Here is a 14,196-nt window from a genome sequence, read left to right on the forward strand (position 1 = left end):
AGCAGCATGATTGTGCACTCCAACTCAATGATTTTATGCACAGAAATTCCTCTCTGATGTTAACATGATATCATGTCTTTGAAACTCACACTCCCAATTGTAAAGTGCTGCTCCCTCAAAATCTAATTCTCCGGGATGCGTAGCCCTAATTTGACTCCGCACTCCAAGTTCTGTTATCAGCAAACTTCATAGCAAACCCAAACGTATGGTATTCGTGGGGTCGAGTATTTGCAGAGTATCGTTCAATTACATTAATGCCAATAATGAAAAATTTATCACTTAAATGTGTGTGTTTGTGGATACGGGTGTGAAACAACTGTTGCGGAATCTCGTTAGAGTACGACGTTGTCGGAATAAAGAAAGAGAATCATGAGGAGGAGATAAATGGATGACGAGGCCAATAATGAGGGACGAGATCCTTCATGCAGCGCCAGTTCGGCTTGAACACAAGGACCTGCCCATGTCATGCCATTTGTTCCATGGATGTGTTGGATTGCTGGTTCTCCGGGATTCCTGTGTCACATGTATTTGCAGCCAGGATCTCAGTAACGTTCGACCTGAGAAGTGCCAAGATTTGGTGCATGCGAGTCGCAATCCGCTTTCCTAAGGCGACACGGCGTGAGCTTGCAAAAAACCCTCCATCACCCTGTTGTTCCCCATTTTTGTTGATGTGTACGGTGGCCCATCGCTCATCAGCAGTGGGGTAGCAAAACGTGGACGTCGAGGAGACGACAGCGTTGGTTGATGTTTTTCCAGCGAAAGTCATCCGTAGATTTTTGTATTTTTAGGTTATTTTATTTTTTGTCCTTTACTCCTTTTCTCTTCTAAATCTGGATTGTTCACACCAGATTGTTTCGGTTTCTGACGTCAAGCTAGGAGAGTGGGGATACAGTAAACAAATACGTGAAGTTTAACGTGCTGTATCCTTCGGAGCAGCTGGGATTGCGAACTTGGGCTACTCCTTCCTTGCCTTCACTGCGTGGGCCTTTGATGTTGAGTAGCTTTCAAGTTTCGATATAAAAATTGCGAAAACTTCTTACAATAGCCTCCGAGTTTACGGCGGCGATTTTCAGCACTTGGGTCTCAGCATTCGATCTCTCTCACACACACCGGATCCCTTCAGACTGTTGTCATACAAACTGTGGAACACACGAAATAAACGTCACTGATACGGGTTCTGGAATTTTCTGAATGCCCAAATCACTACACGCTACCAGGTTAAGAACTTCACTGTCGAAAGAAGCTTGTTTACAGCTGTTCTTCTCCATGACAGACTAGTGATTAGAGGAACCCAGAGAGACTAAGGGACTTGACAGTGGGACTTTTGATTGTTCAGTGGTTTCCTGGGGGTTTGTGTGGTCGGAAGCTGCGAGGACTGTTTCACCTGGCAGGCTGGTTTCACACGGCTGTAGATTCTGCCACCGACCGCCGGACGTTGCAGCGTTCGCACTGAGTTTTCCACCTACGCTGCAGCTTTGATTACGGAATTGTTGGGTTACCAACCCTTTCAGACCGTGTATTGGGTATCGGTGACACGGCTCCTGCTGTAGCGCTCCCAAGTTAGAGGGTTCCGGTGTTGCTCGTCGGACTTTTGATGTCGGGAGGTGTTTCTATTTCTGTTAGTTGTTGACGAGGAGATAAAGGCTTTGAGGTGTTTTGTTGGTATTATACCCACTTGTCCTGTTTTGGGTTATAGAGTCTATATTCCGGGATATATGGACAAAATTTGGATACAATCATCAACCCTTTGGCGCAAGTGAAAGTTTTAGCTGTCTTGTTCGAGAAATTGAACTCATTGCGAGGTGAAAAGCGGAGCTATTACACGGCTGATTTGCAAGCCACATATAAGTGATCGGTTTAGGGAATATCTTTAAGAAACCAGGGAATTCAGCGACCTTGCTACTTTCGGAAGAGCAGTTTCGGAAAAAGAAAAAGAAAAAAACTTATGCGCTCAAGAACAGGCTTGGATGTAAGGGAAACAGGGCTGGAGTGATTTAGAAAGATGAGCACGATGTTTTCCAAGTTCTCGAAATTTCGGTCTAAGGATCGAGGCTCAAGACATGCCTCGCCTCAGGCATGGACCTGTCCTTACTGCTGGTAAAGCGTAGGATCATAGAAACACGGAATTAAGGCTACCGGGGTTAATTGCAAGTTCATAAAAGTGCGGAAAAACAAGTATCATCATTATGTTTGGAATTTTGTAGAGAACTGAGAGAGGGATGAAGTTAGCACATGAATTCTGACCCTTCCGTCTGCTGAACTTGACAGAGAGATCACGACACTCATGAAGAAGTTATGCATCAAAACAGCCACTATGTCCCTGGCTATGGAAAAGCTCCAATTCAATCGCCTCCGCGATCGCTAAGAGCTCGCAAGCCCGACCCACTGCCATCCGACAAACAAGCAGTGAGCCCTGATTCTATCCCCGTTGTAGCGCCCTGGTACGCGGCTTACGACATCGACACCGAGAAGAATGTGTCCTTCGCAGAGAGTTTGTTTCCCATTATGCCTCCGCGCGAAGTCCATCTCGGCAGAGGAGCTAGTGAGAGCTTTTTGAGCGATGACGACTTATCTCCAATCACTGATAGTCGGAATCCAAAAAAGACCTCTCCGTTGTATGATTTGAGGAGGCAGCCTGAGAGCGGGAGGCAAGGCTCGAACATAGCGAGCAAGAAGTCGTGGAGCTCCCAAGATGTAGATAGTTTCAACGATACTCCCGTCAGTCGGAGGGGGAGTTGGGAGTACAAGAGAGACATGGTCGAGAGCAGAAGGACGAGCTTGGATACGCACTCCAAGCAAAGCTGGGCGGCAGATGGACTGGAGCGAGGAACGACGAGGAGCTGGACATCCTCCTCAGTGCCGGAGGAAGAGATTGACAGCGGGCCGCCGGTGTTGCCTCCGTATGACGACGCCGAGGAAGATTTCTTGGAAGAGTTTGAAGATTATTTCAATCATCTGCTGGTTGACAATGTGCGCCGGGACCAGTACCCCAAGCTCGACCTTCAAAAACAAGTCTACCTCGATTACGCGAGCTTCTCCCTGTACTCCAATTTTCAGGTGGGGATTTCACTTCAATCTCGTATCACCTCTCTGCGACCTATTTTGCTTGAAAATCTTCCGGTGGTGTTGATTGATCACACAATTTCTCTGTTTTATTCGTTAGGTGGAAGAGCATATGAAAACATTGCTGGAAGAAGGGCCTTGTCTAGGCTCTGCGTCTGTCTCGTCATCTTCAGACAACCCTCTCTTCATGCACGTTTCCGCCACGCAACACCGGTTGCTGAGGATGCTCAATACAACTTCAGCTCATTACTCCATCATCTTTACGGCTGGATTTCAAGAGAGCTTTCGAGTAATTGCGGCGTCTTATCCTTTCCAGAGAGGTAGCCCTCTTCTTGTGTGTCAAGACAATCACGCTGCTGTTCGTCGGGTAAAAGAAACTTCCTTCCCTAATTTGTCCTTATAACTTATGTAGCTTGTCGTGAGTACAAAAAAAAAAGAAACAGAAAAGGCTAAACGATAAGAATCATGGCACTTACTTTGAACGTTACGGAATCCAATTTAGGTAATAAAATCAGCTTACAGGGCGGGAGGAAGGCCGTTTCTAGCGCCAGTAACGGAGAAGGAGCTCAGCTTTCACAGCCACGACCTTCACAAACTCTTGCGGCGTCAGGCAGGGCGTAACATCAGCAACGGGGGGCTCTTCATCTACCCTGCTCAATCGAATCTATCGGGGATGAAGCACTCTCTCAGCTGGGTTGTGGAGGCTCAACAGAACGGATGGAACGTGTGCATAGACGCCACCACACTTCTCCCCTCAGGCACAATAGACCTGGAGATCCATCAGCCAGATTTCGTTGTGGGGTCTTTCCATCACATGATAGGCTACCCTTCCGGATTCGGCTTCCTTCTTGTCCGGAGGGAGTCGTTTTGCGTGCAGGCCTTCCCCTCAGGGGCGGTGCACTTCTTACGCAACAAGCCAGCAGACGAAGGCGAAGTTTGCCACATCATGTGCCCGGCCGACAACACCATGAATCTCCTCCAGTTTGCGGCGTTGAACTTGGGATTGATTCAGCTCGACCGCATCGGATTACCCGCCATCCAAAAACGAGTGCGCGCGTTGGTGCAATGGCTAGTGCAGCGGTTACGCACCCTGAGGCACAAGGACGACGACTCCCGCTATCTCATACGAGTTTACGGCTCGCACGCCACGAAGGACCGAGGCAGCATCGTTTCCTTCAACGTAGTCGATTTCTCAGGAACCATTCTTCCACCCGACATCGTTCGGAAGCTCGCTGCGAGGTCCAACTTCAAGCTTTCAGTCGGCAACTTCAACAACCCCGGTTTGTCGAACCTGTTGGGCGGCTCACCGCACGAGATGTCGCATGATATCAGAATCATTGATGAGAATTGGGGGTTCATGGCGGTGCGAGCTTCTCTCGGCGCCGTTTCCAACTTTGCAGATGTTTACAGATTGGTACAGTTCCTGTCGAGGTTCAGGGACGAGGAGTACTTGGCTACTGAAGCCATGGGCTTTGTTGAAGAGAGGAATCACCAGTCAGGGTGTCCAACCTAGTGCATGATATAGCCATTATCGATATGAAGAACCTCGGCCTCAGGCACAACTCTGCATTCATCCATCCTGCTTCACGTTTGCGGTGAGATCTGAGCGGCAGTGCTAACGATGGCTCGCTCACCAGAAGCATGAACTTTCTTCTGGTCAAGCAGCCAGCTCTTGATTGTTTGTGGGTTAATTCGATCAACCCCAGCTAGAGCTTACTGACAGCTCCGACGACGAGCTCCCCGCAGCGTGCAGGAATTGTAATTTATTAGTCAGTTTTTATAAAAGTTGAAGTGCGGGACGTCGATTTTGCCAATGACAAGGCGTAGATCTCCAGGTATTTAATGCGAGTGTAGAACAATCTTTTTTATCTTTTTCGCTCATCTTTTCATAGCCAACATTTTTACAGGTAAGAAGTGGGTCAGATTTGTAGACTTGACGCTGGTTGATTCCGCAGCACCAAAACTCCTGCTTGATTGGGGTCAGATCGGGAAACATCGTTGCAGCAGTGAGGTTGGCAAAACATTAATTATGACTAACAGTGGTTACTTGCAGTGTCTGAGGTAGTGTGACATTTTCGTAGAGTTTTCTCACACTTTTTGGTCTCATGTGCTTGAGAAATGCAACAATTATCCCCGATAATTCAACAGAAAGTGTTACTGCTATGGTGGCACCAGTCCTTTCACTGTTGTTCGGATTCTCCTGACTTCGTTTTTGTCAGCAAAAGTGCGCATGATGCAGTTTGAGCATATGAATGTTCATCCATGGACATTAAACACAGGGTAGAAAGGAAACACCTATCAATGTTGATTTAGAGGTGGAATAGTACTTTTCAAAAGGAAGTTGGTTTGGAATGATCCTAAATAACCAAAAGATGGTAAGTATTATCCAAATTTACAAAAAAGCATCAAAAAGTTAGTTGGTTACGATTTCACCATATTGTCTGAAAAATCTAATCGTGGAAAAGTTTTTCTCAATGTAGACAAGAATTATTATAATATGAACATGATTATTACTGTAAAGTAATATTAACATATCCTGACACAAATTTGGAAATTTACTACTTGGTGAGGATTAATCGTACTGCTCAGACTTGCAGTGAGTGAAGTTAAGGTGCAGATAATAGGGGTGTGTTTAAGAGTACAAACATCACATGGTAAAACGGATAGGGAACAAATAGACAACCACGCGAAGAGATGAAGTAATGTGGCAAAAGGTTCTCAACGTTCTTGGTATTCTGGTTTCAAAACCCACTTTGACTCCAGCGATCCTTTCTGCAGAACTGCTATCTGTTTTAAAAGCTGCCGAAACAGGGGCACATCACGACTCGAAATACGGTCTCTAAACTGGTTAACGACGTGGGAAGATGCCACACTCCCACCTTCCCTTTGAATAAAAGTGCACAACTGTCGAATAAGAACTTCTGGTTGTACTGGTATTTCTCCATTTCTTCCTGGACCAGAAGGTGGTCTACTTGTAGTAGGTCTAGTACTAGGACTTGCATTGGGTACGCTCCCACTTGTACCTGGAATTTACATAGAGAATTATGTTAGTTAATCTTTTAACATAACGTCATACTTCGTTCTGAAACATAGAAATGGTTGAAAGAAAAAAATCTTGCAAGGTGGATGACTCACCTGGAGTATCGAGTTTTCTTTCTCGAACTCTGGCAAGTAGGTCAGCAGAGGTGAAAGCCCTGCCAGCAGAAGAACCCGCAGAAATCCCAATTGCAGGCTGATTACCACTTTCCTCGGATCTTGTTTGACCTTGTGATGAAGATGCAACCAAGCGTGCATTCGCAGTAGAACCAAACCTTTGTCGCACAGTGGCAGGAGCACCAGCGACCCCTGAACGGCCAGTCCATGTAGGCACGGAAACATTGTCCGCACTACGCAACCTCCGTGATTGCTGTAATGCAAGCGCTGCTCGCTCAGCAACTCGGCTTGCTTCGTGATCAATCATGACCCTCTCAGATTCGTGTATTCCAAGTATTGCATCATGATCCATAGCTGACTGTTTCACGTACGGATGTAGCAGAAATAACATGATAAGAGAATCAGTGCGTATCTAGTCAGCAGACATTCGGAATCTACTTATGATCCGACCATCTCCAATGACTAACCACTCATTGTATGGTAAAAATCAAAATCATGATGAAAGAGCTTTGAGGCATACTTACATGAATGCCATTCGCATCAAAAAGGTTTTTCAATATTCTCGACTCCTCTTCTTGTGGTTCTCCATCTTCTGAGTTATGACTGTTATCCTGTTCCGGTCTGTGCTTATTCAACGCCTCCTCTTGTGAGTCCTTTTTCGTCCCTCTCTGCCTTCTATTACTTCCTGAGTCTTGCACATCTTTGCCCACGTTCTCACTCTCTTCATCCTCCAGCTGGATGCTACCACCAACTTCTGCAAAGAGAGTAGAAGTTTCTGTTGCAGCATTCTCTTCTTGCAGTGTGAAGAGATCTCGCATGTCCCTCGCCTTAAAAAAGCGGCGCTGTTGTGGGTCACGGAGAATCTTATTCGTTAGAAAATGCTTGTAAATCTGCCGGTGGTAGACTTTCTCTTCAATAGTCCCCCGAGTAATCAGCCGGTAAATAACTACTTCCTTCTTTTGTCCTATACGCCAAGCGCGTTCCCGGGCCTGCACAACACTTATCAAATCAACTGCTTGCAAATTCATGCGTCGATTTGTCAAGAACAATCAATGTTGTGCAACAATTTAATGGTATCCTGTGAGTCTTATATCTTGTATTGGATAATCCCCAATCAGGAAAGCATAGCTGCCACAGTCGTTGCATCAAAAACATCAATACCCGAGAAGATCAAGAACATATACCTGCATATCTGTCGAAGGGTTCCAATCGGGATCAAAGATAACCACACGATTGGCTCCAATTAAGTTTGTTCCAAGGCCTCCCACCTTGGTGGTCAGTATAAAGATAAATACATGATCACCTTCATTGAACTCATCTATCAATTGCATTCGCTGCTTGACTGGGGTATTCCCGTCCATTCTACGATATACGTACCCCTTCGAAGTAACGTAGTTCTCGACAATATCCAGCATTTGCTGTGTTTGCGTAAAGAGAAGCACTCTATGGCCTTGAGTTTTCCATAACTCCAAGACTTGCGCAAGTACTTTCAGCTTTCCACTGCGCTCAATGTTTCCATAATCAGGATGCCCGGCACTGTGTTCCCTCTCCAAGAGATCGGGGTGATTACAAATCTTCCTCAAGATATCGATTCCAAAAAGAGAATTCCGATTGCCATCAAATATCTGCTCCACCTCAGAACTGGCAAGAAATGCACGATAGGCTGACCGCTGGTCCTTTGTTAAACTACAGAACAAAACATGCTCAGTCTTCTTTGGAAGATGAGCATCAACATCTGACTTCATCCGCCGCAGTAAATATGGCATTATCAAATCACGAAGAACAACAGCACATCGATAAGCAGTTGACACCTGAAGTGGAGTGGCATTGGAATAGCCACCAATTGCTATAGGTAACGAGAACTGGGCCTGGAATACTGGCAAAACCCCAAGCTTCCCCGGAAACACAAAGTCAAAGAGAGACCACAATTCCGTAAGTCTATTCTGTATAGGAGCGCCCGTCATGATGATTCGATGAACTGTTTGCAACTGCTTGCATATCAAAGTGGTCCCTGCATCAGGATTTCTTATGCGATGCCCCTCATCCAGGATGGCATAGCCCCAATTGATGTCCAATAACTTATCCCTGACGATGCGCAGTTGTTCATATGTCGTCAGAATAATGCCATCTGAAGAATCGACCACCCTGTCGATCATACCATCCCACCTATCCTTCTTCACTTTCACAGGCTTCTCCTGTTCGTTTTCGCTGTAATCAGATTCTTCCTCATCAAACTCCTCGTCAGAACCTCGCTTAGGCTTGCGTTTCTTCTTATTGCTGCTTTTCTGCGATGCAACAGCGGAATCGTGGAGAATCTCAACGTTGAAAGCAGGATACCACTTCTTTGCTTCTCGCTTCCACTGGCGGAGGAGCGTCACAGGACAAACGACAATGCTAGGGGTATACATTCCACTATTATGTAAACCTGCTAGAAATACCAAGACTTGAATAGTTTTTCCCAAGCCCATTTCATCCCCGATAATACCTCCTGCTTTTTGGCAATGCAGCTCCCACAGCCATTTCACTCCAGTCTTTTGATAGTCGAAGAGCTTATTATAAATTTTAGCAGGTATCCTCAGCCCACCATCGAGTACCACATCGTCTTCATTTAGGCCCTCCTCTTCAGCTGAGGCTTCATCCTCAGGGTCTTGCTTCGGCATAGCTTTGCTTCGCCTGGAGCGTTTTTTTGGACGACCTTCTTCACCTTCACTCCAGCTCTCTTCACATGCGAACATAATTCAAGTCAAGAACACCAGCAAGAGTTTCTCCAACCCTCCAACCGATCCAAGACATCCACTTAGCTAAATGCTAAATGCAATAATCACAAAGCTACGAGCTTACCATCCTCTTCATCCACCACGAAATCTTCGTCACTCTCGTCGGGCCTCTTTCTCCACTTCTTATCAACTTGTGGCCGCTTCGGTCTCTTGTCGCTTTTCTTTTTAGCTTGACGTTGACATTCCTCAGATTCTGGACGGACTGTTTTCAAAGGTGTTCGCAACCGTCGAAATTCTCGCATTGGAGGCTCCTGACTTGGAAGTTCAGAAGCATCTAGCAATCTGCTCGTAGGCCTGAACATAGCAGAGGCAGCCAGGGATGACGCCAAGTTAGCGGCAGCTTGTCTAGCGCGAAGCTCATCTTCACTTTCAGCCTTCGGAACTCTGTGGACCTTGCGCTCAAAACCTTTCACCTTATCGAATGGTGTGAGCATACCTGTGCGGATCAGCCTGTCACGTTCCTGCCATACAAGATATGATGCTAACTCATTCTTAAACTTTACAGAATGATTGACACAAGCGAAGCCAATATCATCATTGAGAAGTTTGTGACGGTGAAATACATGCGCAATGTTCAAGCCTCAAATGCTGTCTGACAGAATTAGATTCAATTCACCTGAGTTAAACCTCTTCTTCCATTTTCAAACCGTTAAAATGCTTACAGTTTCCATCAATCCTGATGCAGCATCCAACGCCGCACCAAAGTCATCGTCCTCAATGAAGGAAACCGCCTTCTTCACAGGGTTCGGTGATGGAGCCGCCTCCATATCCACTTTCTTCTTCCCCTTTCCTTTCGCATTCACAACCAGAGATGTGTCTTTAACGAGGGTTCGTATGACATCTGCATCCTCCTGTTCCTGTTTGCTCAAAGCTCTAAGCTGGGCTCTAATATCTTTTTTCTTCTTCAGCAAACTCTTCAGCCGATCCTTAGCTAGAGCATGGTGCAGAGCGGCGCCTCTTAGGACGGCACCACCAGAATTTTCATCTTCCTTCTCTTCCAACATCTGCTCCTCATCTCTATCAATTCCGGAGGTCTCGGCTGCTGCCTCATCCACTGTGGTTTGAAAGGCCTGTGCTCCATCGGCAACAGCCTCAATCTCCCGATCCAATGCCACCAACTGCTTCTGCAAGCGGTGTCGGAGAACTGTATGGGAATCTTCGCCATAGTCATCCTGTTCCTCTGCTTCCCCCTCTTCATCGAGATTCACGAAATTTTTCTGGCTCTCACGAGCCTTTTCCTTCACCTGTTTCACCACATAAAACACATGCACATTTCAAAATTCTCATCTCTACACACCCTAGAATGCCTTCAAATCAAGTTTCAAATCAAGCAATTCCAAATTCATCGCAGCTCAACTACAACCCCCCTCCGCCAAGACACGCACAACACTCAGTAATACAAATGTCACTTCTGCTAATCTCTTCTTGTTTGAAGCCCTCGAAACACAACATCTCCCTGCTGAACTCACCCAAAAACCTAATTACACACACACACACATAAAAAAAAAACAAAAAAACAAAAACAAAAACAAAAAACAAAAAACAAACAAACAAAAAAAATCAAAACCAAGCCCAAATACTTCTGAAACCAAAACCCACCTGGGCTAGCAACGTGCGCTCGATGTCATCGGGATTGGCAGCAGTGACGCCCAAAGTGGACAGAAGCGCCGCATCATCTTGCGCTTCCTGAGAACCCACCACCACTCCAGACATCGAATCGCCTCTACCCATGTCAGGAAACCGCAACAAACTGGACAAAACTATCACGCAACCGCCAAGTTTCCACTAAACACCATAGCAAGCACCCGGCGAAACGCATTTGCCACGACAGATCACTGCAAAGCAGAAACACTTAATTTCCCTCATGGCAAATCCCACTTCATGCAACATTGTCAATCAACTCCAAGATCAACTCTGCCTCAAGAAGAGTAAAAAGACCGTCGTTACAGCTTGAGGCGGTGTTAGCTTCTAAGTGAAGGCGAGCTGCAAGTGAAGGTGTCCAACGCAGGCGCCCAGAAAGAAAAACACTCCCTTGAGCTGTTGAAGATGGTGGATGGAAAGATGGGATGTGGAAAGATGGCGCTGCTTTGTGCAATGAAATCGGCAACCGACGCGCTGGTTAAAGATGATGGAAAGATGGGGGTGATGTGGAGGTTTGATTGACCAGAAAGTGGAGCCCCCCCCCTCAAAGAAAACTCGTCAGCTGCTCTGTGGAGAACTTGGCTTTCCCATAAAAGATGCACACCCTATTCCGGGTATTAACCGGGTATCTGATGCTCAAATATTCTACGTAGGCTTCAGGAGGGCGTTGGCTCGGTTATCAATAGTGATTAATGTTCTCAATTTTATGTGAACTATCAGGAATTTTTTTTTGTGAATTAATTAGCTGGATTATTTTTTTATTTACGTTTACAAGAATTTTTAGTTATGAAATATTTCCTATTTTAGGTATTAGAGTTATTTCTTGTGGATTCCATGTCAATTCTAGTTGTTGCTTTTTTGCTTCATGGACATCTTACATGAACCCTTGTTGAGACTTTAGTTTACAAAAGTTAAAACCGAAGTATACATTTTGGCCAATGCTTGTGTATGAGTAAGTGTGTTATTTTTATTTTCTTTTCCTTATTTCTGTTTTGAGTGTTTTTTCCTTCCTTTTAAAAATTTATATCGTTATTCTTCAATAAAAAATCTAATTGGTCTTTGTACATAGATATGGAATTAAGAATGCCATTAAGAATGATCATAATTACATGTGATAAACCAGTAAGACATATTAAGAAAAATGCTTAGAAAAAATATTGTATGTAAATTAAGAAAAAATATAAAGTCTTTAACAAATCAATTTAAAAATACTTAATTTTTAAAAATCTCTATTCAAAGTTGCATTGAGATAGATTAATTTTAGAGTTTCAATTTAGTAAATTCCATCCAACTAATGCTTATGAAATAGCTGTGATCATTATTTTAGAAGATTTTCTTAATTATGTATTTAATATATTGTTTCAGCAACACATTAAAATAAGAAATCGAAAACATAATTTAGCAGCTTTTTAGAACTGCAACTTTAAAAAACAAACAAACAAACAAACAAAATAAAACAAAACAAGGAAAATAACCCAAAGTAGGCTTCAATGTTGGTCATCATAGTCTCACCTTTATGGAAAGCATTGATTGCTTTAACACTTTTATTGTCGAGCATTGAAATAATAATAATAATAATTAGATTTCCATAAATTGACCTAATAGTGAATGACTTAAATTTCATTAGGGGAAATCAAAGTAGGAAATTGGATTGAAGAACAATTCAGAGAACCTTCCAACAAAAGAGAGCCCTCTTCATAAAAAAATCTTTAGAAATACATTACTGACACAGGAAAAGACGAACTTAACTCTCCAAAACAAATCTCTAAATCTTCTGAAGTAAATATTATAAGTACATTGTACAGCATTCAGCATCCATCCTTCGCTACTCACACATCGATCGCATTTACGTACCCAATTATTAAAAACTTCACAACATCTAGAAGGACAACAATGGAAATCCACTGAACAATAAATTAAAAGCACCTCATGTGTGGTTTGAAAAGAACTCCGCCAAAACTTTTACAGACACAGTTAAGTAGTGTGATTGTTCACTGTGGACACGAATGGGTGATCTCTGCTGGGTCCGGTGTGACTCCATGAAGATCTAGTGCATGGAACCTGCAGCAGGAACAGCTTTAGAAACAATCGCGGTGAAGACAGCTCTAACAAAAACCACGCTTCATCGAACACACACACACACACAAATTTACACAAATCATCAGCTTCCGTTACTTACCCATGTCTTAGAGGGCCATATTTCCTCCCAAGTTGAGGAACCAGGGTATCGATTTTACCCAAAACTGAGTGAAACTTCAGAAGCTTTGACCATGAATGCTTCACTGCGGCTACTGGTTTCGAAATCTCAGGCTAGGAGACCTAATCTATTCCAGGTTATGAGCACGGAGTCATCCGGCAGTGGATCACGCTGGGGGATTGAATCCTTGGAGAGAAGTCGGCTGATTGCATCAGACTAGCAGCGAGGCTTGTAGTTGTTGATAAAAGAGTGTTTGGGCTGTGGCCCTGACCCAGCCGTCACCAGCTCTGACACAACTCCTCTCTAGCTCCGTATCCTTGCGCCTCCTCACTGGCACCTGAGTCATCCAAACTCACCCGCTGCGCCACAATCGCCCGCATCGCCACTAACTTTAGCTATTGTCCGAGCTCAGGTCCATGGCTTTTGTATAAATCTACTGGTGTACAAAATGGTGGTGAAGCTAAGTAAATAAGCCCTGCGGCGGCTAATAAACACTGGGCGCCTCTTTTAATTGCTGGAAGTGCGTCTCTTGATGGAGTTCAGTAAATGAGCTTCGCGCCTGTAACTTTTTGTGAAGTAGAGCTTTTTAAAGGTGCCGTTTGGACTTCCAGTCATTATGATTAACCTGAGAGCCGCCCATTCATATAGTATTTTATTTACTGTCTTTTTCCTTTCCATTTTTTTTGCCCCCCTAGAGAAGATTTTGATAGAGGACTTTAAGTTTCTGAACATGGTCGTGAGTTACTATGCGCAAGAGCTGGAAGAGATAAGTGATCGAATACATTATAAGAGTTCATTGTTTTACTTTGCTTTGTGAAGCTTAGAATGTAGAATCGGAGGCAGGAGGGAGGCTGACTGGGTTGGGATGCTTGTCGTTTTAGTCAAGGGGAGTGATAGCACAGGTTGTGAGCTTGATGGGTGCTTAGTAAGAAAAATGGATGTTATGAACCTGTCATGATGTCGCAGTGATCGGTTGGGGATGGCGTCTGCTTGCAGATAGTATCAAGGAAAGGTAGTCTGTTGAAACTCCAGAGGGCTTCAAGGGTAGGGGAGTCCTTGGCTGAGTGATGACCTCACTTCTTGCACTGTGGCTTAATCTCATCGTTGTTTCAATGTTTGGCAGCGCCGTACTTTGCTGGGTGTCACGGTGGAATGTTTTTAAACCAATTTCACGCAGGGCTGTGATGCCGCGTCGCCCACAAGGCTGTCGAATTTTCAAGTTTAACTAGCGTGAGATCGTCGCATTAGAACGGGTGAAGAATTGGTCACGCAAGTAATGCCGTGGTATGTTGCAATTTCTCAAGCGTCGGGGAATTCTCAGTGTCCTTTGTTAATGCAATTTTCTTCTAATATCTAGGTCTAGCA

The 14,196-nt window shown here is 44.5% G+C and overlaps 2 protein-coding genes across 6 annotated transcripts; one reads left to right on the forward strand and one right to left on the reverse strand.

Annotated features, from left to right (window-relative positions):
* Positions 1-930: 930 nt before the first annotated feature.
* LOC112292332 (molybdenum cofactor sulfurase) lies at positions 931-5,251 on the forward strand. Of its 3 annotated transcripts, none has more exons than XM_024540680.2 (5): positions 1,060-1,217; positions 1,337-2,074; positions 2,269-3,057; positions 3,164-3,430; positions 3,566-5,251. In XM_024540680.2, the coding sequence occupies exons 2-5, from the start codon at positions 2,003-2,005 to the stop codon at positions 4,574-4,576; spliced, it is 2,139 nt and encodes a 712-aa protein (XP_024396448.1). In that variant the 5' UTR covers positions 1,060-1,217; positions 1,337-2,002; the 3' UTR covers positions 4,577-5,251. The 3 variants fall into 3 exon arrangements, with proteins under 3 accessions (XP_024396450.1, XP_024396448.1, XP_090112727.1); XM_090256601.1 differs by having other exon boundaries at positions 1,103-1,217; positions 1,337-2,097; XM_024540682.2 differs by lacking the exon at positions 1,337-2,074 and having other exon boundaries at positions 931-1,217.
* A 512-nt stretch (positions 5,252-5,763) lies between these two features.
* LOC112292331 (DNA excision repair protein CSB) lies at positions 5,764-10,946 on the reverse strand. Of its 3 annotated transcripts, none has more exons than XM_024540675.3 (7): positions 10,593-10,946; positions 9,656-10,237; positions 9,058-9,454; positions 7,401-8,935; positions 6,741-7,205; positions 6,199-6,574; positions 5,764-6,086 (listed from the first exon to the last, which is right to left on the reverse strand). In XM_024540675.3, the coding sequence occupies exons 1-7, from the start codon at positions 10,722-10,724 to the stop codon at positions 5,782-5,784; spliced, it is 3,792 nt and encodes a 1,263-aa protein (XP_024396443.1). In that variant the 5' UTR covers positions 10,725-10,946; the 3' UTR covers positions 5,764-5,781. The 3 variants fall into 3 exon arrangements, with proteins under 3 accessions (XP_024396443.1, XP_024396444.1, XP_090112726.1); XM_024540676.3 differs by having other exon boundaries at positions 9,610-10,237; XM_090256600.1 differs by lacking the exon at positions 10,593-10,946 and having other exon boundaries at positions 9,058-9,429; positions 9,656-9,779.
* Between the last annotated feature and the right edge of the window lie 3,250 nt (positions 10,947-14,196).

Source organism: Physcomitrium patens, chromosome 15 (genome assembly GCF_059467195.1).
Source record: "Physcomitrium patens ecotype Gransden chromosome 15, ASM5946719v1, whole genome shotgun sequence".
NCBI classification, from domain to species: domain Eukaryota; kingdom Viridiplantae; phylum Streptophyta; class Bryopsida; order Funariales; family Funariaceae; genus Physcomitrium; species Physcomitrium patens.

Coding starts and splice junctions, on each gene's coding strand:
- LOC112292332 (XM_024540680.2), top strand. CDS start 2,003: ATGAGCACGATGTTTTCCAAGTTCTCGAAATTTCGGTCTAAGGATCGA. Junction 3,058..3,163: donor CCCTGTACTCCAATTTTCAG/GTGGGGATTTCA, acceptor TTTATTCGTTAG/GTGGAAGAGCATATGAAAAC. Junction 3,431..3,565: donor ATCACGCTGCTGTTCGTCGG/GTAAAAGAAACT, acceptor AATCCAATTTAG/GTAATAAAATCAGCTTACAG.
- LOC112292331 (XM_024540675.3), bottom strand. CDS start 10,724: ATGGGTAGAGGCGATTCGATGTCTGGAGTGGTGGTGGGTTCTCAGGAA. Junction 9,455..9,655: donor CATCAGGATTGATGGAAACT/GTAAGCATTTTA, acceptor CTTGTATGGCAG/GAACGTGACAGGCTGATCCG. Junction 6,575..6,740: donor TTGATGCGAATGGCATTCAT/GTAAGTATGCCT, acceptor TACGTGAAACAG/TCAGCTATGGATCATGATGC.